General features: G+C 39.0%; 3 protein-coding genes and 1 long non-coding RNA gene across 14 annotated transcripts in view; 2 read left to right on the top strand and 2 right to left on the bottom strand.

The window, feature by feature from the left end:
- crtc1a (CREB regulated transcription coactivator 1a) overlaps positions 1-7,522 on the bottom strand; it is a 28,825-nt gene extending 21,303 nt beyond the window's left edge. For all 3 annotated transcript variants that reach the window (XM_072363474.1, XM_072363476.1, XM_072363475.1), the window contains exons 1-4: positions 7,362-7,522; positions 3,236-3,352; positions 1,498-1,623; positions 1,156-1,217 (exon numbers count right to left, since the gene is read on the bottom strand). In XM_072363474.1, coding sequence (XP_072219575.1) covers positions 1,156-1,217; positions 1,498-1,623; positions 3,236-3,352; positions 7,362-7,487 — 431 coding nt within the window. In that variant the 5' untranslated portion in view covers positions 7,488-7,522. The remainder of the gene's footprint in view (positions 1-1,155; positions 1,218-1,497; positions 1,624-3,235; positions 3,353-7,361) is intronic.
- A 5,452-nt stretch (positions 7,523-12,974) lies between these two features.
- Positions 12,975-15,542, top strand: LOC140269438 (uncharacterized). The gene is made up of 3 exons (XR_011907621.1): positions 12,975-13,175; positions 13,507-13,841; positions 14,266-15,542. It is a non-coding gene; the product is annotated as an uncharacterized lncRNA (long non-coding RNA).
- A 1,001-nt stretch (positions 15,543-16,543) lies between these two features.
- Positions 16,544-19,325, bottom strand: gdf15 (Growth differentiation factor-15). Its single transcript, XM_072364518.1, has 2 exons — positions 18,264-19,325; positions 16,544-17,764 (listed from the first exon to the last, which is right to left on the bottom strand). The coding sequence occupies exons 1-2, from the start codon at positions 18,598-18,600 to the stop codon at positions 16,989-16,991; spliced, it is 1,113 nt and encodes a 370-aa protein (XP_072220619.1). The 5' UTR covers positions 18,601-19,325; the 3' UTR covers positions 16,544-16,988.
- A 3,312-nt stretch (positions 19,326-22,637) lies between these two features.
- The window catches only part of mast3a (microtubule associated serine/threonine kinase 3a), a 29,420-nt gene continuing 25,158 nt past the window's right edge, over positions 22,638-26,899 (top strand). For 5 of the 9 annotated variants that reach the window (XM_072364509.1, XM_072364504.1, XM_072364502.1 and 2 more), the window contains exon 1: positions 25,771-26,263. In XM_072364509.1, coding sequence (XP_072220610.1) covers positions 26,178-26,263 — 86 coding nt within the window. In that variant the 5' untranslated portion in view covers positions 25,771-26,177. Of the gene's footprint in view, positions 22,929-24,233; positions 24,266-25,769; positions 26,264-26,899 lie in introns of those variants that run through there. The other 4 variants (XM_072364503.1, XM_072364501.1, XM_072364505.1 and 1 more) reach the window with 3 other exon arrangements.

The raw sequence follows: 26,899 nt of genomic DNA, 5'->3' as shown, positions 1-26,899 counted from the left end.
CTGCTCCGGTTACTGGACGACCCACTCTAACCACTGAGCCACGGCTGCCCTGTGAAGACAATCCAGAAACACTTCCATCTTCTCTGAGCTAAAGCTAATTTAAAATGGAATGAGGTAAAGTGGAAAACTGTTCTGTGGTCAGATTAATTGAAATTCTAATTTTTTTTTTTAAATCACAGACATAGTGCCCCCTGGACTAAAGAGGAGAGGGAGAATCCAGCTTGTTCTAAGAGCTCTGTGCAAAAGCCTGAATCAGGCAACTTGCATATCTGGAAATGCACCATTAATGCTGGCAAAAGTATAAATAGGTTTTAGAGCAATTATGTTCCCATACAGATAGCTTGTTTTTCAACTCATTTTGCATATTTCAGCAAGACAGCGTGAACTGCATACATTATCTATTACACATTGGCTTTGAAGTGGAAGAATCTGGGTGCTAAACCAGCTGGTCTCCTCAGTTCCCAAATATTTATGGTCTGTTGTTAAAAGAAGAAGTGATGCTACACAGTGGTAAACATGGTCCGGTTCCAACTTTATTTTAGATATGTTGCTGCCATCAAATTCAAGATGAGCTAATGAAACAGTAAAATGTCTCACTTTCAACATTTGGCAAGTTTTCTATGTTCTAATAAAACATTGGTTTATGGGATTTGCAAATAACTGCATCCTGTTTTAAATAACAGTTTACACAACATTCAAATATGTTTGGAACTGGTATGTATTTGCCTTTTCCAGATCAGCCTATTTTTTTCTAATATGGGGTTATAAAACAGTTATATTCTCTACTAATTTGGTTAGAAATTGACCACAATTATCAACCTATTTTCTCCTTGATTTTTGAGACCAATGAGTTGGCAATACTCTAAAAAAACTCTTCTCCTTTATTACTTTCATATATTATTTAGTGTACAATGTCTTATTGTCAAAGGAAGCTAAACACGTCTTGCAGTAGTGGCAAAAATTCTTACTTTTAACTCAAACATATCAATTTGGCGTATCAAGTTGTCCCATTTTTGTGGTTGCTTAGATATACATCTTGCAGTTCTAGAGCATTTCTTTAATTCAACCTTTTTGGGGTAAATCACAAGTCATTATAAATAGAGTACACATGAACTGTCATACTGAGACAGTGTTTATGATTACAAACTGTCTTACCTTCTCCAGCTGGTATCAGGTGGTGGTGACAGATATACTGAGCCATATGGACAGCTGTCAATGTGAGATATCACGTTAAGAAAATGCATCAGCAGTGAAGTATTTAGCGGATTCATTGCAGTCTCTCAACTGAATTCTTTAAACAGAAAAAGATGTCATTAAAAAAGCAAAGAGCTGTTTGTGTATCAACCAAACTGGCATGTTATTTAAGTGATGATTGGAGCATATCCCAGCTTTCGTGACTTGAGAGGAAAACTACACCTTGGATAAGTCAGCAGTCCCTCACAGGACTAACAGAGAGACAAATATATGTCATAAGCATCAAATCATTTCAAAGGATATCTGGCGTCCATGTTTGTCAATAATCATGGATTTTCGATTGGGCGACACGATGCGGTTTCGGTCACGGTAGACTCTGTCCACCAAACCATGGTGACGTGTTGATCTGTTGGAGTCAAGCCCTGAATTCTGGCAAAGGAAGACAAGAAAAATTTGCACTGAAGTGCTCACAATGTGTAAGTTACCATCCCCTCCCAAATTATTATGTTTGTGAGTGACGGTCTCTAATCACTGCTCTCCAAGCAGTAATAGATAGTACTGAAAATCCAAAGAAGATAAGGCTTTCTTAAACATTTAAGTAATTGATTTACAAAAAACATTGCCTCAGTCTAGGCAGGCTGTACTTGGACCCAGCTGTACAGACCTTGGCCAGCAAACAATGAACAGAATCCTCTGAGCAGCACTGGATACAGAACACAGATGAAAGTTAATTTGACTCAGAGCAAAATGAGAACATAAGATTGAAACGTAAGGGTGAAATATGAAATTAAATCTATCACAATCAAACTCTTAAAGCATAAAATAAAGCAACATTCTCACAAAGCTAATTATGTCACTAAAATGCAAAATGCATCTATTAAATTTCCCTTTTCATTTTTTCATGGTTGTATATCATGGTCTGATATTTTACACATGCCTAATGTTTTCAATGGCAATGCAAGAAAGTACCCAAAGTAGAGATCTAACAGACAAAAGCTTTTTATCCAACATGTATGAGACATTCTATTTTGAAGTAAAAGCTTCAACACTTTTGGGTGCCGAATGAAAGAAAGAAACACAGAGCAGCAGTTCCCTCTCACATAAACAGACCGTTACATTCAGCAAGATTGTGTTTACAACCTACCCCGACCCCATCTGCCATAAACTCAACAGCTTTTCTTTATTTAACTCATTACAACCATCAATTCAGAAAAGCTGTCTAAAAACTCTATAAACTGGCCACTGAAACCTTTTATTTGTGATCCTGTGAATAAAGTGGAAAAAATGTAATAATTTAAAAGGTTAAACCTTCATCTGTGAAGCATTAAATTTGCATTTACTGACATTTGTAGGTGTGTCTTGAAAACACTCATGTCACATCAGACTTGAAAGGGAAAAGCAAATGCAAAAACTAAAACTAATTTCAGGCAGAAATGTTGTGGTTTTGTTGACTTCCCTGGCGTGTGCGTTCATTTGCGTTCGAAGTACCCCAAAGCTATGGCTTCTTCATTAGAAAACTACTTCTGATGTATAACGGCATACCATCACACACTTGGTTAATATGCTGTGTCAGCAATACATGAAATTCATGATGAAATCTATTTTCCAAGATGGTGGACAGTTGTTTCTGTACTGGCTAAGAGTTTGACACTGATGAACAGCCCCATGTAGGTTATTACAGAGCACAACACTATAGCAAACAGAGTTGACTGTGGCTTGGTATAGTTACTTTGCCTTTGTTTTATTCTAAACAAAACACTCTCTTTTCTTGAATGCTGATTACATAAGTGGCATATACACAGGAAGTCACTTCCAGTGCATCTGAATATCAAGTCCAGGAAATACAAACTTTGAGGTGTACAAAAAGAGGTCATAGATCAACGTTGTAAAATATTGTCATAAGCAGATGAAAAAGCTGCAAATGACTGCAAATGACTTCCATAAAAATAATGCAACTAAAAATTGGTGCAACTCTTTTAGTCCAGCTATAAAATATTTCAATAGTTATTTGAAAGTGAAGACCATATCAGAAATGCCTCACCTGAAAAGGCACATCGACAGTGCTGTTTCCAACCTGATTGACGTTTGGCAGAGAACCTCCATAGTACTGCCCACGGTTCTGTCCCAGCTGCAAATACTTAGTTTTCTGCAACTGTAACTACAAGCAGGATAACATCCGGTAAGTCAAGGGGAAATTGTGGACTTTACTAGAGACATAAACACACAAGTGTCTCAGTCATAAAAAAAATAATATGTGATGGTAATACAACAAGACTGGAAAACATCAAGATCAACAATAATGTTAGCACACTGATTCTTGAGAGTCGGGACAAAACATGTCCCACATAGAGAAATCTTATTTATATAAAAAAATAAATAAATCAATAATGATTGACATACTCACAAAGTTAGATCTAAAGGAATGGTGAATACTGATGTTAAGTTTTAGCATAGAGAATTACGTTTTGGGGGATATTTGTTTAAATGTATCAGGTCACAATAGTCACCAGCCCCAAAAAACTTTAAAACAACTATCATTGTGAAAACATGTATATCATATCAAAGATAAGGGTTATAAATGAATAAAATAAAACCACACATGCCATGAACATCTAAAAATATTTTCCATAGAAATGTGCCTATCAAAGTTGTGTCGTCTGTTTCCGTCAACTCCGTCAGATTTTTTCATTTACCTCATTCAAATCAGACAATAGCATGGTCTGCTATATCCCTGAAGACATCCTCTTATTCTCCTGGCTGTGGTGAATGCATCGATACCACACATAGGCTGGCATGTTTGACATTTTTTGATATTTTAGATGAACAATATCAATTTTCCTATGGTCACAGCTGGAGCATGTCAACACCATCTCTCCATTATGATACTTTTTATTAAACCATTGTGGATTCAATTAAAGTATTTTATTAAGATTATGGAGACAGCTATCAATAGCCAAAAAACGAGCTAGGTAGCTGCAGTGTTTTTTTCTGCAGAGGGCAAAAACATGCCATTTCGTCAACTCTGTCAGGTTTGGACTCCGACAGTTGACATGTAAACTGATGGAGTTGACAAATCCACCAATAACAGCTTAACGTGCTAATATTATACTATTTTTGAACATAGTACAGGTAATGGTTGTGTCTTATCTCCCACTACTTCCACTGGACATTGATTTTGTCTGCACAAGCCAGTGTGTAGAGGTTTTCAACATGTGTTGGAACACACACTGCACCTTTAAGATTTTACATCAATCAATCAATCATGTTAAGTAAATGGACATCTGATTCCATAGTAATATTCAAATACATTTTTCATGACTATGTATTAAAGGAAAGCCTAGCAGCTGACTTAGAACTGGAGAAGACCAGGGGAATCCGACTGTTTATCTATCGGCCGGATCCGGAGATGCTCGGGCGTATAGCACATTGGACCTTTTCTGGGGTGCAACCCTGGCCTATCAATGGTCTTGGTTCTTTCCTTGGGTCCAAATCAAAGTTGGTACCCAGGGCCCCCGTCTTGCTCTCCTTCGGGACTTCCGTTCGGGGTCTCCTGAGGCGTCACACCTTAGTCCAGGGTGTTTAAGAGAGTGGATGGGGCCGTGCTGTGCTGATCTTGCTGTGATCAGCTGGGGTGGTGCGGTTCATGGGACCCCAACTCTGGAAGCTACCGAAGGCGTAATATGATAATAATATCGCCAAGGTACGAAGGAGGGGAGCGATTGTAGTTGTCTGTAGTGGCCTCTGCCCGCTCTCCCTCTTACTAAATCAAATATCACTGCGGCCTATGTGCCTTGCACTTGCTCTTCTTTTGCGTCTGAGCTGTCAGTTCTGGTCCCCTCCTGCGGCTTGGTGGGGGGCCTTGGCCCTTGGGATCTTGGGCTGTTCGCCATTCGTTAAGCATATCAATATTTACTGGATGATGAAGTGGGTAAAAAGATGGTGGCCCACAGACAACAAGAGTCTTTAAAAACCTCGGAACCAGAGCCAGCCGGATACCCACTTGGGTGTCTCTGTCCTCTGAGGGGGCCGTATCGGCAGGTTGGTCTTCCAGTCAGGGGTCATCCAGGGTGGGGTTCGTGGTCCGCCTCTGCCTCGGCCCAGCTGATTGTGTCCTTGGAGCACAGGTTGCTAAAGGATATATTTCGCCCAGGCTCTGAATGTCAAAGCTAAGATATTCACTGAAACGCCGGTAAATGGCGGGAGTAACATGGCTCGCTTAAAATAGCAATAGTTAATGTTGGAAACGGTGAAATTTGTTATAGTTTGAAAATGGTGTATTTACAGTTTGTTCATTACAGTTAAATTAAAAATATGTTCAGTATAAAACAAGGAGTTTTAAGTCTTTTAATATATTGTCACTTCCATCTAAAAAAGCATTTGTTCATTAATCAGAAATGCAAATACAATTTTGTCAACTCAGACAGTCAGATCTTCATCAGCACCGTCAGATGTATGTTTTTGTCATTTTTTGGGGGAAAAAACTCATTCTTTCTTTTATCTAAATCCTCTTGTGTCTTATTCACTTAAGGATTTGTTTTATTTAGTGGCAAAATAAAAGATTTTTTTAGAAATTCATAACAGGGTGAAATTAAGCCTTCGGTTTATATATTATATCTTATTGCATATCAGAGTAACTAAACACTATTACAACATACATCAGAACTTAAGATTCTTGTTGGGCTATTATAATTATATGATTATATACTTTTAGTGTGTCTGACAGAGTTGACACAAATCAAGTTTTTAAGATAACATGTGAATTTGTTAAAAATGTTTTTAACCTCCAGCCTGCACCTTTACATGGTTAAATAGTAAAGATCTTTAGCTACATGAATATGTAGCTAAAGATCTCAAGAATCGGAGTTCAGTGACAAAAACAGTTGCTGAATATCTTGTGAAAAATATTGAATGAGGACATTTCTACGTCTCTCTTATAATTGTATGGATTATAAATGCAAAACCTAAAAAAATCAATATTTGCTGACTGTTGCATATGTGACTGTCCGATAGCAAAATTCCAGCTAAGTATATGGCAAATGTGACCTTATTAAGGAATTATCGTGTTTCAAGTCAAATTAGTATTATTATCCTTCTCGTCCTTAAGAGCGTCTTATGTTAGTTTTTTCGTATCCTTTTGTTGTTTTGTTTTTGGAAAACAAATATTTTTATTAGATTATCTCGTCTATTGAGTTGTGCTATTGAATCCATCTGGACTGTCTAAGGTCGTGACACGTTTACAAACATACAATAATTCACAACTTTTTAATCTAAGCTGTTATTAGTAAAAATGTTCAGTTGTAATTTCCCTACTATTCTTGAGAAAAAGATTTAAAAAAAAAAGATTTAATGGAACATGAGCAAGAATTGCTACAATGAACAAGTGGAGGCGGCATATCAAAGGGGGCATAGTGAATAGATTATCCTATGTCTTGACAATTACAATGTCGTACATGGTGAATAATTAAGATCAGTGTATATTTCGAAGACCCTGCCTCCACTCAGCAATAGTGAAAGCTCTGCTGAAGTCCTGCCTCCCCGTTTAGGATTTGTTTTGGAGGCTTGTGCTGTATAGCTTAATTCCACGTAATCTGATGTCTTTCATTTTTGGCGTAAATGTCTCTTATATACAGAAAGGCCTGAAGACCTGTCAAGTTCTCAAAGCCGCGGTGCACAGAAACACACGCCTCTCCATATCTCACTACCATCTATCACGAATGACTCAATACAAAAATATATTTACTTGTATTTCATTGGATTTAATAATTATGTCAAATCGCCTTTGAATTGATTACGATATTAAAATAAAACCTTGCACGTTGGGCGCGCTGTCAAACAGGTATGCACGCCCCTTTGCTTCCCATTGGCGTGGGGCAAAAATGTAATTATAATAACTTTTTGAGGACGAGGGTGCCTGCAATCCACATGAACACTGAAGGACTGGTGTCCCCTGCCAGCGTCGCGCACTGTCACTGGTCATAAAGGAGGGCTCCAGCTGGCACGGAGCGCTTGTTATTGTTTACCAGCTATGCCCTGATGCGTGCTGCCGCCGCGCCGCCGCGCCGCCGCCGCGCTGCCGCCGCGCCGCCGCGCTGCAAACACATATTTGACAGCTCGCTCATAACAAACGCTGAAAAGGAAGCAGAAACAGCAAGAAGAGGTGTCGTTACCCTCGCTGCCCGAGTAATACTGAGGTCTTTCATCACTTCTTCAAATGCCGCTGTCTCCTCTGCTTGCTTCTGATTATGTAAAGCGATTTTCTCGCTGAATTTCCGCGGATTGTTCGAAGTCGCCATGTTTCGCTCTTCTGCTCCCTTTTCCTTCAACGGTCTGAGTCAAGTTCTACTGTATACGGATATGCAACTTCCGGTTAGAGATTCCCAGCGTAACCAAGAGTAAACTAATTTTATCCGTCGGTGGACTAAAAGATCCATATAATCACTGCTCTGGTATACCAGCAGGTTACATGATTGGATAGCATGCTCGCAAACATCTACCTACTTACACCATGGAATAAATCTAGTGTTGTACTGTACAAACATCTCTGAAGTGCAACACGTTCAGATGTGTGTTGCAAGCCAGTTGTTACTTTTCTTAGAGGGCAAATACATACCATTTCTCTATATCTGACTTCCTAGTTGTAGCTTTACTGAGTTTCAGGGTTGAGGCACTAATTCCATACTGATTACTCCCTGACGTGGATCAGCAAGAGTTATGGGACAATTAGCAAATAGCATTGGGCCATGTTTACGTTATTGATTTTTAAAACAAGGTGTTAATCCTTTGAGAGGAAGGCTGTTTAAAAAGACCAAAAATAGGGTCCAAATGAAGAGTATATCGACTGCTCAGTGCACCATACACCACAGAATACAGCCATTGTGTTAGTGGAGGGCCACGAGAATGCCCTCCTTTAGCTCCAGCACACCTCCTCATGATGTCACAATAATGTTTACGTGCTTCTGAGGAATTGCTGTCTATTCCTCGGTCAACTCTCCAGACATGGTGTCACATTTTATGCCTTTGCCACACTCACCTGTTCAGTAATTCGAGCCATTATACAGACATACAGTTGTGAAAAGATTAATCAGGTTTGTCAATTCACTCAAGGAGCGAGCACAGTCGAGTTTGGGGCACAATATTTTTTTCTGTCTCTCGGTTGAGCGAGGAGGGGAGTGCCTTTATTTCAACGCTTATAGTCACAAGTTTCCGGTACTTTTTGGGTTGTCTCTGGCTGACTTGACAAATCTCCTTTGGTGAGGCGTGCTCACGTTGCTGCGCGGGCGTGTTGTGGAGGCGCAATGCACATCTGGACTGCGGAACTACTTGAGACCTGGATTTGTATGTGAAATAGCCTACACACACGCGCGCAAATAAATATATACATATATATACATACATACATATATATACATATAACTGACTAGCGTCCAATGATAGCTGGGATAGGCTCCAGCCCCCCGCGACCCTGAGTTAGATTAATGCGGGTTTAGAAAATGCGGGTTTAGAAAATGTGCCTATATATTTATAAATATATATTATATATTTAAGCGTGCATGGTTGTTGGTCTCGTTTGTCTCTATGTGGCCCTGTGATGGACTGGCGACCTGTCCAGGGTGTACCCCGCCTTTTGCCCAATGACCGCTGGGATAGGCTCCAGCCCACCCGCTACCCGATTAACGGACTGTCGGTATAGAAAATGGATGGATGGATGGATTATATATTTACTCATAAAGCACAACCCACTCCTTTCTGTAAACATGTGAATGGAAGCGGCGGTATTTCAGTCATATGTTTATGTACAACTCTAGTCAATTCAAGCCTTACGCATTAAAGCACACAACAAAATAACGCCCCCCATGTTAAAGAGCATTTTACTGTTTTAGTTGCTGCAGCAACAACAAACTGCCAGCAACAAAACAGTTAAGTTCAGCTGTAAAAAAGATTTAAAAGAAAAAGAAAACTTAGTTGCCAATTTGGATTTATAGCAAAGATTAAAAGGTCGCTTTACGTCCTGGCCACATACCACAGAATAATTGTATATTCAGACACTGAAAGCTCAGTGGAGCTGTTTCACCTACCAATAAGGAGGGTGTTATTGAGTTGTAAAGTTACCATGGCAACAGCGTAAAGGAAGCGACTCCAGGGCAGGTGGAAAGACGGACTGTGTGCACAGGATTATTGCGTTATTACTGAACAAGCTTCCAGGGGCAAAACGCTTGAAGTTAAGGCTGTTTGCAAAGGCCTTTTAAAATTGAGAAGAACCATCTTTTGAGGGACATCTGTGGATCCAGCTGTCAGTCGGATAATGTTTATATTTATCTAAAGCAAACCTGCGTCTGTAACAAGAAAAGAATAGCCAGCAGCAATCTCTCACTCAGTACAATAAAAATGGAAAGTTTTACTTCCTTTTATCAGTTAAACCTGAAAGTTGATGTGCAGAAGTTGATAAAACTGTAAAGCATTCAAGTATTGAGTGACTGCTCATTGTTGTAATTTCCTTCTTTAAGTCTGTGACATTTGGCTTTTTTCAAATATTAGTAAGAGAATAGAACACTTCCATTGTAAATCATTTGACAAAAGCTTTTTGTGCTTTTACATGCTTCTATCCTTTGTGTGATAGTTTTGTGCTGACAACACCAGCTCTGACCTGAAGCATAATGTTTATCTACTTGAGTTTAGTCATATGTTCACTGATGAGATCCTCTAAAGAAATAAAATTTGCACAATTTTAATGAACCGTGTTGTTTCTGTTTCTGTTTCTGTATTTATCAGACGCTTTTATCCAAAGCGACTTCCAAATGAAGATATAACAGCTTTATAAAAAGCTAACAATAAGCTCCATAGAAGGAACCCAGGAGTCCGACTCTGTCAGAGGGGACAGAGTAGAGATAGGGTGCAGGCATAGAAGGAAGTGCAGAAAGATAAAGTGCAGAGATAGAGGGGGGAGGGAAGTACAAGGTAAGTGCTGGGATAGGAGATGCTCTCTGAAGAGCTGGGTTTTCAGGAGCTTCTTGAAGATAGACAGGGACGCCCCTGTTCTGGTAGCGCTCGGTAGGTCATTCCACCATCGTGGGACGACACATGAACAGAGTTTGGATTGTCTTAGGCGTGGTGTAGGAGCTGCTAGACGACAATCCTGGGACCAACGGAGGGACCCAGTTGGGACAGAAGCCTTTGCAAGAGCATTCAAGTAGATGGAGCCGTTCCATTAAGCACTTTGTAGCTAACATCAGGGACTTGAATCTGATGCGGGTAGCCAGTGGAGTTCAAGGTATTTAACTTTGCCACAAACATTTGTCTTGACAATTCTACTAAAAATTAAAATGCATAAAAAAATTTGATATGAAATGTGCCTGAACTGGAATGTTAATTATACCATGTTATCATGTGTTCGGCCTGTGGATACAAAGCCTGACTGCAGGGGGAGGCAAAGGTCATCATAAACTAACTGGCAAGTTTAGTTCTGCCCTTGCTGGGTTAGACCTCCTGTGTCTGTAACTGTGTATGAAGGTAGTGACAGTAAAACTTCTTGTTTGTCCTTATATTGGGAATTTGGGATTTTCAGGTTTGGTCATCAACTATGAAACATAACACTGAATATGACTCAATGACTCAATGTCTGTTGCCCTAACATCCCACATTATGGAGGTGTTGGGCTGTTATTGACTTACCTCCACAAGAAAGTAAGCATATTTCAAGACCCATTGCAGTTAGTTTATCATCCTGTAATTGTAGCAGAAGACAACAATTCAGCAGGCCCACTTTCATCTCGAAAAAGCAGGCATCACTGAACATGCTCTTTGATTTCTCCAGTGCATTTAGCAATTTAGCACTGCCATGTGAGAAACTCCAGAGAACAGGTGGACATTACTTCCTGGATTGTTGATTACTTGACAGATAGGTCACAATTTGTTTTACTGAAGGGTTGTGTGCCTGAGAAAGTGGTTAGAAGCGCAAGAGCACTGTAACAGACTGTACTTTTTTACATTACATACACTATTTCAGTCCTAAGTGAGACGGTGGAGGACAACAAATACAAATTCACCTGGACAACAGACTGAACTGAAAAGGCATTACTGAGGCTCTTTACGAGAAGGGATAGAGCAGACTCTACCTAGGTCAGTATCTTCTTGCAGTAGCTTCAGAGCCAAAGACAGAGACTGACCAAAAAAAAAAAAAAACTGATATGCAAATACCAGTGAAATATTAACAGAAGCAGTAAGAACAGCAAAAGTCAAATATAAGGAAAAATATATAATGGACAGAAATATCAACTAATTTAGTGAAAGCTCCTCCAAAGGGAAATGTTTTAGTCTTCTAAGCCAAAATGGTATCTCAATACTATATTGAAACTGGGAAGTGTTTCCACAGGATAGGAGCCTAAAAATAAAAGCTCTTCCTTCCATTCTGGTCTTGGAAATTCTGGAAATAGAAGACAGGTTCTCTAAGAGCAAAGAATTCTTGTGGGGTGACATGAAATGACAAGACCTTTAAGGGCATATAGAGCTTGGCCAAGCACCGTCGCCTCACAGCAAGAGGGTTCCAGGTTTGATCCCCACCCGGAGCCTTTCTGTGTGGAGTCTGCATGTTCTCCCCCTGTATGCGTGGGTTCTCTTCGGGTTCTCCGGCATCCTCCCACCATCCAAAAACATGCATGTCAGGTTAATTGGTGACTCTAAAATTGTCCTTAGGAGTGAGTGTGAGTGTGTGTGTGGTTGTTTGTCTCTGTGTGGCCCTGCAATGGACTGGCGACCTGTCCATGGTGTACCCCGCCTCTTGCCCGATGGCTGCTGGGATAGGCTCCAGGAGCCATCGGGCTAATCTCTCCTTGCGACCAGGCCGACGGATTAGGCGGGTATAGAAAATGGATGCATGGATAGAGCTTGGCCATTGAGGGCTTTGTAAGAAGAATCTTAAATTGTTCTATTTTTAATTAAATCTATCTATTTCAAATTTAACAGTGAGCCAATATAGAGGCTAAGACAGCAGAAATGAGATCTGTCTTGGTGGGAAAATATGTGAAAACATTTTACTTCTTTTGGGCACCAAATGGAAACTCAGATATCAACAAATCTTTCAAATGCATCATCTGGGTACCATGAGTACGTTTTGGTTAGAGTTGTTTTTCTTGCAAACGCAGTGGTGCAGCCCAATAAACTGGACAGGATCTCTTAAAACGTAAGAGAGTCAAAGAAACTGAAAGTATTGGTGTGAAGTACTCTCTCTCACATACACTGACACTTTTATTTATGTGAATGTGGTGACAAATCTTTGGGTGTTTCAAATCAGCTTAAGCATAATTCTAAGAACAAACAGTTTAGAGTTTTTAAGTAATTCTCCTGACATACCTAAGATGTAGGATTGGAATGGAGCAGAGGAATGCAGCATACAGCACAAGTATATTCTGTATGTCGGGACTTGCCAAAGAGAGTGACAAAGGTATTTTTAAACTAATCAAACAAGCGCTCCTGCTAGTGTTTGTGTGAGTTATTTTGGGCGAACTAAAGGTGGTCTTATCCGTCAATATTTGTGTGGTGTGAAAGCTGGAAGACCATGAAATTTGTGGGGTCCAATGGGGACCAAATATGTACACAGCTAAAAACCTTGAGATGTGAGTATAGATAGCATTGCATGGATTAAAAAAGTGTGATGTGATTCAAAAGAAATGAATCAAAGCCAACATAATCAAAATTTCCTACTGCTCAGAATAATTTCAGTCAAGCTAAAGTTGTTTCACAGTTCATGTTGGGTTTTGTTGTTTGTGTCACAGAGTTTGCTTCTACACAAATTCACAACTTGTCAGCAACTATCTATTTTCATCTTGAGCTTTTTACAGGAAATATTCTGGTTTCAGCTCTATTGCCCAGTTCCATTATTTCAGTAAAAGGGAACTTCTCTGTTGCAAGTATGAGGTTTAACAGAAAAAGCTACATGTCCTCACTTTCTACACAGACTTTGACCAATAACGCTCGAAGCCTTGCCTGGTAAGATCAAAGTTCTTGTTGACCTAAACTCTGCCAGAAATGTGTTTGACTTAGCTTAGATACTATCTTCATTATCTGAATTTCTTAGAAAAAAGTGTTTACTCTTTTTAGATTTTTGATGGATTAAATCAACTGATAAAGTGTATGCTATTTTCTGTTTGTGTGGAGGTCTTATAAATAAGTATAACCACATGACTGAAACCACTTTATACATTTTGCACATCTAAGCTTACAACAAATGTCAGTACAACATTGTTGTTTGACTTAAAATTTTGTGTGCAGGGTCATCCCACAATTCCTTCGAATAATTCTGTATCTTTCATAATTACAGATCATGGCTGTAGATAGCACTTGTGTCCAGGGAAATGGTACCGACTCTTGTTTGCCGTCCAGCTCCCCGGCTGGTCTTGCTGTGGGGCTTACACTCTTCTTTGTGTTCCTTGTGGTCATAACTGGTGTGGTTATTTACAAATTCTGGAGTAAAATCAGGATTTTGGTGCACTTTAGACAAAGTCAAAGCCAAGATAAGGAGGACTGTACTGGGACTCCTCAGCCTGACAGGCAGAGTACCATTATAAGAGAGCAGTCAATGGTACAGACTCCCATCTACGAAAACCTGACAGTTCAAACTGCTGCTTACAAAAGGCCAGCTGAAAACCAGAGCAGGTAAGATGGACCAATTATTTAATTCTTCTTGTGGCCACAGTCTAAATGCAGGTCAAAATGGAGGTAAATGAGGAAACATTTTGTCAGTGACTGTGCGTGTGCTTGAGAGAGAGCGAGAGAAACCTACAACGTGGTGTTTAAGTTTCCCCATTTTGCACAATCCTGCTGTCATATATATACCCCTAACTTTTTGATATCTAAAAATGATCTGCTCTTCTGTTTTTTTTTAAACAATTCAAATTTTACTGATCAAATGTGGCAGCTCATGACTCAGTGCTGGAATTTTTCTCTGAGCAAGAATAGAAACAAGTTGAAGCAAATTTGCCCAGTTTGCACAATGTTTGTCTTGTGATATAATGTTGTTTGAGCAGCGTGGAGCTGTCTCATGGAAACGTCATCTGCTACCTTTACTGTTTCTCCAAAGGTTACCTGCTCAGCCTGAAGAGGATTTGTACTTGCAGTGCGACCCAATAGATGATGCAATATACAGCAATGATGCAGCATTTAATTCCAATATGCAAGATTTCCAAGAAGAAGATGTGTATGTTGTGCCAGATTCATCGTAGGACACATCTTTGTTGATGTTTTAATATTTTACTCAATTTACTGGAAACCTTATGACCATTATTGACTGTTTTGAGGTATAGATGTATTTAATGACATAACAGAGTAATGCTGCTGCTCTCTGATTGCATACCAACTATAAACAGAAAATGTTAAAACAAGTAAGGAGTATTGGCTGTTGCTCATGTTCTGCTACAGATAATAATGGAGCTTTTTTTCTTCAAGCATTTCTGCTGTAAATATTACAGATACATCTAGGAATTAATGTAGTCCAAGGGAATCAGTTTGCTAATTAGATTGGATTGTTTTATGATACTCTCTTGATTATGCATGAATAATGTTTGTTTTGACCTTAAGAGAACTGTAGCCAGTGTATGAAGTCACACTTGTACTGTATTTTTCTGTCCTTTTCCTAATATTGGCAAGTTTTCATTTTGTCCTTAATTTGGCATACCATTCAGTAGCACAGACAGTTGTTTGAATATTGTTGTCTTTGCATAGTGTTTAAAACAAATATGCAACTAAAATGACTTTTTAATACACTGAAAAGTCACAAAGAGGTATATGAATATGAAGATCACATTTATAAACAAACTCAATTTGGGGAATGCACACCCTTACAGTATATGAATGGATAAGTGCAAGATTAATTCTATTGTGTGGAACATTAGTCTTCTTAAAGTGACTATCTATAGATCAATGTGATCAGTCAATCATCCATAAAATGCAGTCTGTATTGAGAATCTTTTACTGATGTAACAGTAGGTTGAAATTATTTCATCACTTTAGCTTGAATGCTAAAAATGTTTAATCACAACTCAAATTAGGAACCACTTAAGAGTTTTGTATTACTCTGGTTCAGGGTTAGGGGTTAGGGTTTTATGTAAATGAGACATAACAACACACATTCGAGCAAGAAAAAGACAAGAACTGAACTCACATTCTTCTAAAATCATCAAATAACTGAGAAAAAAAGTGAAGGAGAAAAATGTGATTTTAAAAATCACACTTTTTCAGGAGAATCACCCAGGATGGATGTTAAATACTTCTTATATTTGGAATGACTAAACCAAGATTAACTGCCTTCAACTGAGCAGATCTAAACAAATAACAGAACAATAAAAGCTACTGAAAGATGAGTGAGCTCTGTGCTTCTATCAGAGGGTTATGACTGAAGACGGACTTGGATCATATGAGACAATGAGGCGCTGGTTTTTCTTGCTTTTGTTTTCATTTACTTTTACTTTTGCCTTGGAGTAAATGTCAGTGGTAGGTTTCCTTCTAAGCTGTGTTAGGATCATAACTGGACAAGTACCTAAGGTACATTAGTGCTTTGTATCTTAGACTAAAAACAGAAGTCTTAACAGAAACCTCACATATACTGGCCAGACCCTTGAATTGACCATATTTCCACATGGTAAATTCATATTATCATATTAATAATATTAAGCATATTAATAACAGTTAGTATATGTGTCTTTAGTTCTGAATAAACAGCTATTCATGTATCTGTTTATTTGTTATTTTGTATGAGAACCCAAAGTATACCCCACCCTTTAATGCAGAATATTAATTGCACAACATTATGTTCCTGTTTCAGTGACCTTTACCCATTCAAAGGGTCTAATCTGTGTCCGTACTTTATAGAGCTTTGTAAATTCTTAGTAACCTTGAGCTGTGTCTTCTTTGAGTCGCTTTGGAATATGAACTTTTTTCTCATCAGTCACACTTAATAATTTCTCACATTCCAATAAGTTATTTCAGAACCACTGACAAGCAAATATACAGGTAAGCTTGGATAATCTGTCACTGATAACACAAACTAGAGTTCATAAAGACGTTTTTATAAGTTTATAAACAGTTAACAGGTGTTTACTTCATTACTACTCATTTCCCCTTTTACTAAATGACTCTTAAATTGCTGGTCAAGGTAAAAGTGATCTCAACTTCAAGGCCATCACATTGAACAAGACTTTATCATATCATTACATACCGGTATCTTTGCCACACCTTGACTTTACTAACCTAAAAAGGATTATTGTTTTCCTGCCAATGAATGTCAAAGATTAGATAATCACACTTTATTATGGGTCTTTATTATAAAACATACATGTTGATACATTAAAAAAAGTTTTATTGAATTATTTTGGCTTTCAATTTAAGAAATTCGTTAGACAACATGCAAAATATCAAATATCTTAGAAAACAATACAATCCACTGCAGTTAAAGTAAAATGATGCACATTAATTTAGCACAACAACAAAGTAACACAAGTAGGAAAATAAATAGTTAAAGATAAATTGAATAAATAACTATTTTTATGTTATTTTTCTTTTTTAGTCTAAACAGTAGAAGTAACATTTTTGTCACTATCAAAGTTAACTGAGCAACAACTAAATACTTGCCATTTTAATTTAGTCAAGAAACTAAATTCTCCCTTAAGGTTTGTTTTGGTTTTGTTTTTTTCCCACCATGTAACATACAGTACTGTGATTGAGGTTAGATTTTACCCTGCTACCCTGAACATAGAAAAGGTGGGTCACAGCATGGCTGGATCAGGTTTTAGCAAACACGTTCTCTTCTCAGGCACAGTGACATTTACTGACAATGAAGTCACTGAACGTTGTCAGTCTTAACTTACCCCTGCTGTCATAGTGCATCAGCACCATGGGTTCGTAGGCTGCTGGCACACAGCAGGGGCGCGGTGTCCCTCCTTTGGTAATCAGATGCAGCCGAGACTTGACCTGTGTATGCATGCTTGCTGGTTTGTAGTTGTGGGGGCAGGTGCCGTCACAAAAATGCATTGTGTATTCGGCTGGAGCCACCACCCAGTCAGTCCAACCAATATCTTTGAAAGACACAGCAACTGACTTTCGACAGCACCATCCTCGTTCGTCGCAATTGTCTTCCTTGCTGGAGCGACGCAGCCTCGTTTTCTCGGCTGGGTAGAACTGCATTAGGCCCAATTCTAGAGTTATGATTGCATTTAGCTTGAGTACATCTTCTTTTCCCTGAACTACCCCAACATCTACAACCAGTGACTGACCATCAGTCCTTATCCATCCTTTCACCTCAAAGCTGATGTCCATTATTACATCTTGAGTGCCTGAAATATTGGTTTTGGTGAATGTCCATGGAACAGAAATCATGGGTTTCCTCCCATTGATCTTAACTTTAATATCTTGTCTCACCTTAATCTTAAATGAATATGACATATGCCAGGAAATCTTTAGTTCTGCTCGTGCTAGGATCATTTCAGTCTGGATGTTTGGATTCTTCTGGAAAACAGCTCTGTACCACTGCATGCGCTGACCTGACTTTTGGTGACTCCCCCTCCGCAGCACTTCCAGTGGCTTCACTAAAAAACAGAACACAAGCTCATCAATATGTTATTTCTTGTCTTTATTATTATTTTTCTTTACAAATCAGCGTGTCATTGGTTAGCTCATAGTCAGTGACATAGATGAACACATTAAGGTGTAACATAGTGTCTGTTCTAGGTGTGCCTTTCATGCTCATGATTTCTTCAAGCTTGTAGGAATGTGTTTTTTTTCTTGATTGTTTGGTGGCTACAGATTATTTTTTCTAGTAATTTACAGAACTGCACAGATTAGTAATTTTTTTTACCTGCAACAGGTTTTTTATGACAGGACTATTCCTTAGAATTAATTACTATAACTATAACAGCAGATTATCCAAATAAGATCGTCTAAATTTATTCAAATTGCAATGTTTTATGGGCATCCAGTGGTCTTTCTTACACAACTTAAGTTGCTCACTTTCTATTCGAGTCTTTTAAGTGGGAAGATGACTATATTTCATAGTATTTCCCTGTTTAACAAGTGTCTCACACATACCTGGAAAGAGCACAGTGGACATAGTAGACTCCCAGTTCTCTCTCACAGGCTGGCTTGAATTTCTTCTCATCTCACTCAGTTTTTCCTTGTAGAGCTGATGCATCTTCATGCGCTCCCTGTGTGAGGCCTTTTGAGCTGGCCTGGGCTCTCCGTCCATACCCAAAGAACTGAGGATACCCTTCTTCACTGCATCAAAAAGCAGAACCCGCTGCTCGTCCATTCTGTCCATGTCAGGTGTGCCTTTGTGTGCCATGTGAGGCTGGCTTTCCCCGGATGTGGAGATAAGGAGCAGCAGTGTGCAGGTGATTAGTCGAAGAAGTGTATGTGATGAGAACATGATGAGCCTGCCAGGTAGGTTTTCTCTGTGATTCCTGCAGCTCAGTGGCCAACGTTTGTCTATGCTGTGAGCAGAATTCTTGACATGGTTTTATTTATAGAGTTTCTGTGTTGCCACACCCCTGATGGGCTCAGCTTGGACCATATGTAAGTATGAGGCAATATTTTGTAGTATTGTGTCATGTTTTAAAAGTGGAAATTTGCTAAAATAATTTAAATCATCTAAAATATTTTTCAGTTTTATCAGAACACAGTGGGAGACTGTAGAGATGAGGGAGAGACAATATAATTACAGTAAAATGATAGACGTTTTAGATTTGGTGGTGTCATCTGTCTATGATCACAGTGACAATAATGATGCAATATTGCATAGATTCCTTCGTAAAACTGCATTATCTCCTTGCTTTACATTTGATAGTATGATAGAATTTGTGTAATTCTGCTTGCCTGCAAATCTGCCCAGTATGATTAAAGAACAGATTTACAAAGGCACCTAAGAGTTAATCAGCTGACATAGTTCTCAAACCTGATAGGTCAACTTCATGTCGAAGAACAGGTGACGTGGGTACATTTTAAATTGACAGCATACAATAAACAAAGACAGAAGAAGGTGGGGAGAGTGTATTATCTGTATGTCAACCCTCTTCCCTTGAAACAGTCTGAGGAGGAAATCCATTAAGTTAAAAAAAACACAGACATAAACAAGAAGATAAGACAAAGACAGCATGAATCTTGCCTATTATATTAATCATTTCTATAAATTAAAAATCAATCAAACTGAATCTGAAATCTGAAATTGAATTCTATCTTTATGATGATTAAAATCGACCAAAAAAAAACCTGACCTCAGCCTCTCCTGTTCTGGAGCCAAGAACAGCATTCCTGTGTTATCAGTGATAGATGGGAAACACTATGAGCGAAACACAATTTTATACCAAGACTTCAGCTATACAGTTGAGTGCTGCCAAGTAGTTATCAGTGTATAATGTGAAACTCTTCACTCCTGACAGTAAATGGGCTCTACGTGCTACTTAATTACTAGTAGCCTCACCACTCTTTTATATGGCTGTCTGTGTCATTAACCCTATTCTTACCTGTTGACAGATAAGGAACTTCTTTTCATCTATGTTTGAAAATTGTCAATAAAAATGCTTTAACTTTCTGCCTTTCGTCAACCAGATAACAAAACTCTTAAGCCATTAGAAAGTTCTATAAAAAGTACATCAATCAAATGCAAAAAAAACTTAGCCTTAACTTATTTTATAGCTTGTCTGAACATTTCACTTGACTGAGCAGTGATTAATGTCTTTAATGACCAGTTTAACAGTATTTAAAAAATTTAAACACATCTAGAATGTGATGCTAGCAACATGTTCAAAAGATTGGGAAGAGAGGCCTGTCTACCATTATCTTAAACCACTCTGCTTTTCAGTTAAATTCTTATATTGTTTGGGAACTGGGGATATTAATTATTGCTGTTTTTCAAGAGGAATCTCTCATCATTTTTGCAGAGTGCAATATTTCAGCTGCTCAACATCCCCTTGTCGTCATCACCTGAGCCTCCTTGTCATGATAAATAATGCATTTTCAACAAGAGACAGATCTGGACAGAAAGCAGGCCGGTCAAGCAAACACACTCAACACAGTTGTTAGCCATGCAGACTGAAGTCTGAATTTGTCCTGCTGAGATAACCACAGGCCTCCCATAAAAAAAATCTTACCTTGATGGTTGCATGTCTCTCCATCAAGTGGTATCTGTACAAATGTTCAAGCCATCCACTGTCTCTGTCTAAGCTATAAACACATTGTAGACACAAGTGTACAATGGTCAAGTCATAGGTGAAAATGTATTTCAAGGTGTAAAGAAGATTCTGATATGCATCTGCTTCAAACCACTGTATGTAACAATTGTGGCCTTTGAGTCACTGAGGTGATGAAACAATCTTGTACTTTGACAGATTAGCTTGTCAGGTTTGGTGTGTTAAAGGTGTAACATGACTCATGTAAACTGGATACTGCTGCCTAAGGTGTCATGTACGACTCCCACCTTCCTCTCTGTTTGTTCTTTTCTCTTCATCTCTTGTTGTGAAAAAAGTCTGGATTTGCTTTGATGTCGTAAGAGACAGACATTTCTGAGTACTAGGTATGAATTTCATCCTTGGGTTTGGTTTGAATAAGTCTTAAAGAATATCCTAATCAAATAGTCTATTACGGTGATGTTTCACTTAATAGCCCCTGGACTGTTTTACTATTATTTTCTCCATCTCCCAGTGTCTGTAAAATCTCACTCCAACCCCCTTACCCTTTAGTGCATTTATCATAGTGTCTTAAAGGGGAACTCCGGTATTTTTAAACCTAGACCTTACTTCTGGCATGAAATACGTTCATCTGCTCACCGAGAACAGTTTGGCAAAAGTCAGCGTCCATCGGAAGATATTTAGATAACTCGCGATCGGCGTATATCCATATAATTCATTAATTTGCCTTAAAGTATTGGTGAAATAAAGACAGATAATGCCTTATTTAGAGGCTGCATCGTCTAAGCCCCGTTCACTCCGTTATATGGATCGCGAGTTATCTAAATATCTTCCGAAGGACGCCGACTTTCACCAAACTGTTCTCTGTGAGTAGATGAACGTATTTCATGCCAGAAGTAAGGTCTGGGTTTAAAAATACCGGAGTTCCCCTTTAAGAGATACAGCACTGGGGAGTCTTGCATAAGATTCTTTTCTCTTAAGAAAACAGAAATGGAGCACATGCAGAGACAGGTTGTTGTAATTTGGCATTTAACTCAATGGCGCCCCCTTGTGACCCTAAAACTACTTTCATTCTGGACTCTGAATATTTTGGTGCTGCTATGTAAATGTTCCTGTAAAACTCTCTCATTGATTTAATTGATTCAAAACAAACGACCTGGTCTGAAATTTGACCCTTCAACTTAGAAACTTTGCCACATAGAATCACTTTTAAGATAAGCTTTTGTGTCTTTGTGATATTTTTCACCTAACTCTGCTTTATCAATGTTTTCCTCTTTGACATATGATATATATTTTATTATATTATGAGTAAATGGGGAGGGGGGGGGGGGGGGGCACTCTTGAGTAATGTGACAAAACATAGACCTCTTTCCTTTTCCCTTGCAGTGTTTAAAAACTGGTGGGTAAGGTCATACAGAGCGAAAGAAAACAGAAATTACTTTAAAAAGGGTCCAGCTCTTGGCTGGAAACCAACCACATGCAAACATTAACAGTGTTCTTCAGTAGCAAAACGGATCAACATGTATTTGTTTGAGTAAAAAATAAAACAGGAAACACGCATAAAAACACTTGGACCTCACACCAAACTGTCTGATCGACACAGAAAGAGAATAAGATGTCTGTGCTACGTTTAAAGCCTTTTTGTAACTTTTTTTTCTGCGAATACCATCAGTCTGAATTGATTTGAGACACTCAGAGTTTTCACTTTTAGCTCTTTCAAAATAAACATTGAACATCACAAGAGAACAAGGAAGGGCTCACATCCCCTTGGCTTATATGAATGGACATGTGACATCACAGGACAAGAGAGGAGCCATTGTTGCATATGGTAAAACGTCGTGGTACTTCTGGGTGGCAGGCACAGATCACTCACAACTACTCAGCTCGACTTCAAAGCTCAATTGTTCCGCATCTTGTCTCTGATGTTCCTACAGACACGCAGTTACTTGACATGACGGGTCAATTTGACCGGTTAACATGCATTGAAACAACACTGCGAGACAAGCAGCCTCCACATTCCACATCATGAGGAAATAAGGGTGACGCGTTCTACGGTGAATAGAGCAATATCATGGTGACCACCATACAACTCAAGTAATGACACTGCGAGGTTATCAGTATGGTTAAAAAATCCCTGAGCGTTTGGGGGGACATGTGAGGGAAGTCACATCATTTACTATTTAAGTATCAGATTAACTCTAAAAAAGCCCATTAGACTTAACACAGCAAACTCAACGATGCGCGTCTGACGATTATTCATAAAACATCAATAAGAAGAAGCCTTCTCACTTCCTTCATTGGACTAGGTTAACTGCACTCCTGGCCCCAGGTCAGGTGATCACCTCGAAGTGACCGTGTTTCCGTCCCTTGTGTCGCGCAGTTCGCCCCGGGGAGGAGGAGGAAGCTTGGTGGTGGAGCTGTTGGTGGCGGTGCAGCGGAACTGTGACTGTATTCATCCTCGCAGCGAAAGGAAGGGCGACGTTATGGGCTGACTGACTGGGGATCAGCTTTGCGCTTATCCTAATCTTCAACAATGGATGAGCCGAACATCCTGAGACGCCGCGGTCTACAGGTAAAACGGAAGATGTCGTGGGAGCCCTCGCTTGTGGCTGTTTCCAGGCAGATGGGATGATATAGTCATGATGAGCTATTGGCCACGATACGAGGCGTTCCACGGGGCTTTGGTCTAGGTGCACGGTTAATATGTTTACGATGGTCCATTAAATAGAGCCATAGCGCATGTATTGTTTATTAATTGCTTGCTTGTTTATTAGGCCTGTGTCTTCGGTCTGAAATACTATGTGGCTTGGTCATCATCAACGTGACGGATAGTATTCATCAGAGTCCATGAATGAGATCATAGCAATGCAAAAAAACAAAAATGACGAATGTATGGTCTGTGAATCAGATCTGATTAAAATTCTGTGTTGTTTATTTATTTTGGAGCTCTTGCTTGATGCTTTGGTCAGCCTGGTTGCCTTGGTGATGGGAGTACAAAAGCCCAAGCATCCTGGAAGACTGGCAGAAAAATCTCTTTTATATTCTTCTGGGTGCCATGTTTATTAGTCAGGATTTGTATCTAAAAGGGAATATATATTTTTTAATTCATTCATGTGTGTATTTGTGTAAATTATAAGCCAAAAGCTGCAGCTATCAGTGTTCTGTTATGAGGAGGAGATACTGAATTTGAAATGAAATGCTCACTGGTCCATACTGGGTGTTCCTTTCTCAGCTTAGATTAGGTGCAGCTCTGCCATCATGCCAATTTTTTTGTCACTTTTGAGATGGATTTGGAGGTAAGAACAGGATGAGATAAGAGTAAGTGTTAGTCTAAAACTGATTTTGTGCTCAGCATATTTCAAAATGCCACCTTAAATCTGTACTGGCAAGTATAGTTTTACAGTTGTCTGAGCTTAACTGCAGTAGCCAATGAGGTATTAGGAATTCACACTCCTGCTATTATATGGCTACAAGGTCCACTTGTTCTTCAAGAAACTAGGCCATGCTGTAGAAAATTATATTTACACTGCACTGAAAGGAAAACAAGTGGGAGTGACAAAAAGCAGCTGTCTGAAAAACTGCTGTAATCTTTGCTTTTAACAGTTTACGTATTTAAGACAATGTGAGAGCAATGAACTACACGTTCCTACACATAAACTATTTTCACAACCATAGAGACAAAAATATTAAAAAGGAGAAGTGCCATCTCATGAGAAACATGTTTTGCTGTGCGAAGTGACCTTTTACCGAAGCATTAAACATCCCCCTGTGCTAAAACATAGAAAGTAGCTGATAACTTCATTTCAAAGCTTCAAGCATGGAAGATGATTTTTGACATATAACATTAATACATCATTTCTCATTTCTTTTATTCTAGAAAGAATTGAGTCTTCCTCGCAGGGGTAATGTGTAAGTATTATTGTTTGTTTTGTGCACTGCCCGTCAGCATCTGTCCCCTTTTGCCCTCTTTCTCCTCCTCAAACCAGATCGGTCAGATCTCTGGTACTTGTCAGGTTTCATGTGCATGCTGACAAAAGCGTTCATTTATCCGATGCTCTCCTACCAGACAGGAATTTCTGAATTTGCCTGACAGAGCAGTCTCACTGCTCAGACAGGTTTTCATGTTAGATGATAGATAAAAAGACAAAGTTTGTACTACCTGTGATCGCAGAACATTGAAATAAATGGTTTCTTCTTTATTGCTAAAAGAATCCATAGTTTCTGACTGAGTCAGTTCTCATCATTTTGCTACAGCAGAATTATTTGAACTGAGCAAGCAAAGGTGAGAAATCCTCTTCAGGTAATGTGTGTTTTCAAGTCTTTACCTGTTCAAAATTAAGAGGTCGCTTGCTTATCATTTCAGCTTACACAAATTTTAATATCAGAGCAGAGACAAACGTGAACTGCACAAAAGAAGTTGCTTGTGAATTTGATGCTCAGTTAGGAACCAAAGCCAAGATAACATCAATCTCTGTGCAGAATACCTGGTACGGGACTTTTCCTGTCTTCTGAGAGAAGATTAAGGCAAGGCTGCTGCAAAATATCTGTGATAAAGAGAAAATATTTGAATCACAAAAGATAGTAGCAGTTTATACCAGCTGATTTCTGAATGTAAAAAAGTTCTATACGTTTGGGCAGCAGTATGGTCGTGAGCTAAAGCTGTTTGTGGCTCTTGGCCTGGAGTGTGTCTCTAAAAGTTCAAAGGTTTTAGGGCTTGATTAAGATCTTGTATTTCTGAGTTTATGATTACTTATAGGCTTGGTTAACTTACTATGAGAGCAAAAGAGCAAGTGGGCCTCTGCTCTCTGTTGGTTAGGTAAACAAAATCATGACATACTTTGTAAATCTTGACATGGACAAAAAATAAATAAAAAATCCAAAGAAATTTTCAAGTAAGCCTAAGTAAGTCTAATTAACTGGTTATTGGTCTGTCACATTTCGACTTTTCTGTTATTGTAACTAGTGATCCTTGAATTATTCTGTTATTTAGATATAGCATTTGTGTAAATGTTTTTTTGAAAATGTAAATTGCAAGATTATAAATAATATAGTGTTGTTTTTTAGATTGTTTGTTTCAGTTTTAATATAACTGATGCTGAAGTTTACCATCCAAGGACACAATTTGAATTTATGGGACTATGATCTGTCCGGTTCCATAAAACACATCAACGTAGTAAATGAGTAAATGCAAACAAATGACAACGTTCAAGACCTTTTGTCATTCCAAGAAAACACAGCCTTAACCTGGATATTATTGCTATACATGTCATATCTTTTTTTGTTTTGTTTTCTATCGGTCCTGATGTGTGCGTATGAAACCATTATTTGTGGCTTCCAAGGGCTACATACAATATTTACACAGCGCTGGGTCTGTCGTTTGTGTAATATTCCATCCACTATTTCCAACAGCTCCTGAAAGCATCATTAGTCCCTCCTCCCTGTGGCGCGCGGCTGCGCGGTGGAATGACCAGTGCTGTTGCTGGAAAGTTTGTATCACTCTATAATTTTAACGAATGCACTGTTCGGTGATACTGCTTCTCGCGGAAGGCAAGCTGTTTCGGTAATTCTTCTGATAATAGGAATACTGAGCAGCATGGATATAGCCGTGACAGCCGAACGTTACCACAGAGCTACCCTAACGGGAGTTCAGGGTCAGTTTGTCCTGCAGCTGAATGGAGTTTCCGCTGTTGGATTCGGTTTATTGGCCTAACCACCGCAAATAACAAGACGATCACAAGGACACCAATAAACACGATGCTCCCGCTTTAATAAGGAGATACTGAATCTCACATATCGTTTGGCTTTATCGGTCATCACCAACATGTCTGACCCAAATTACTACTGGACGGTGCTACCGAGCTACAAAACGAGTTTTGTGACTGGGGCCATGATGAAAAGATCGAAAGGGTAAAGAATTCAAACCTGTTTCTGGTAAAAAAAAAAAAAAGAAGAAAAAAAGCAAACATTGTAAATATACAGACAAATGTGACCTAATCTTTACTAAACTAGCAATAAACTCCTGGCCCTACTGCAGTCATTAGCTGTACCTCTACAAGCAGTTTGTTGAAAGGTTTATGCTGAGCGATTTGATTCACAGCACCTAAACGCAGCATCTACAGTGTTTGTTCATATCAGCATACTGTTCAAAGGGTATTGTCGTGTTTAAGAGCCTACAGTGCGTTACTGTATGTGTCAGTTACATCCGCCCTAGTTTTCGTTTCCGACGCAGAAACGTGGCCATTATAGCCTTGTGTGCGTGTGCGTGTGTAGAGGCGTGTTTGTAGCATAGACAGGCTGCATTGTTGGTTGCCAGCTGTCGCATAAAGCGACAGAAAGACCCTGTGCTGATCGATGCACTGATACGGTTAGGAGCACTGTAGTGTTGTAGATGTGCTATTAACTGTGATATAAATGTATTCAACCCTTACGATGTAACCTTCAATGTCCTAGGACGTAGCTCGTCTTTGTCACTGAGCTCACTCATTGCAGTCTTATCATAGATTATGGCATCTTTGTCTCCCTCAGTCCCAATATGGCTACGGC

Source organism: Leuresthes tenuis, unplaced genomic scaffold (genome assembly GCF_036924035.1).
Source record: "Leuresthes tenuis unplaced genomic scaffold, fLeuTen1.0.hap1 SCAF_14, whole genome shotgun sequence".
Classification (NCBI taxonomy): Eukaryota; Metazoa; Chordata; class Actinopteri; order Atheriniformes; family Atherinopsidae; genus Leuresthes; species Leuresthes tenuis.
Note: the sequence above shows the minus strand (reverse complement) of the source record. Positions and strands in the feature narration are given on the sequence as shown.

Bases quoted from the DNA above. Each gene is read 5' to 3' on its own strand.
- gdf15 (XM_072364518.1), bottom strand. From the start codon at position 18,600: ATGTTCTCATCACATACACTTCTTCGACTAATCACCTGCACACTGCTG. The intron at 17,765-18,263 runs GTATGTGTGAGA...TCTGTTTTTTAG, and splicing joins GTCCACTGTGCTCTTTCCAG to TGAAGCCACTGGAAGTGCTG.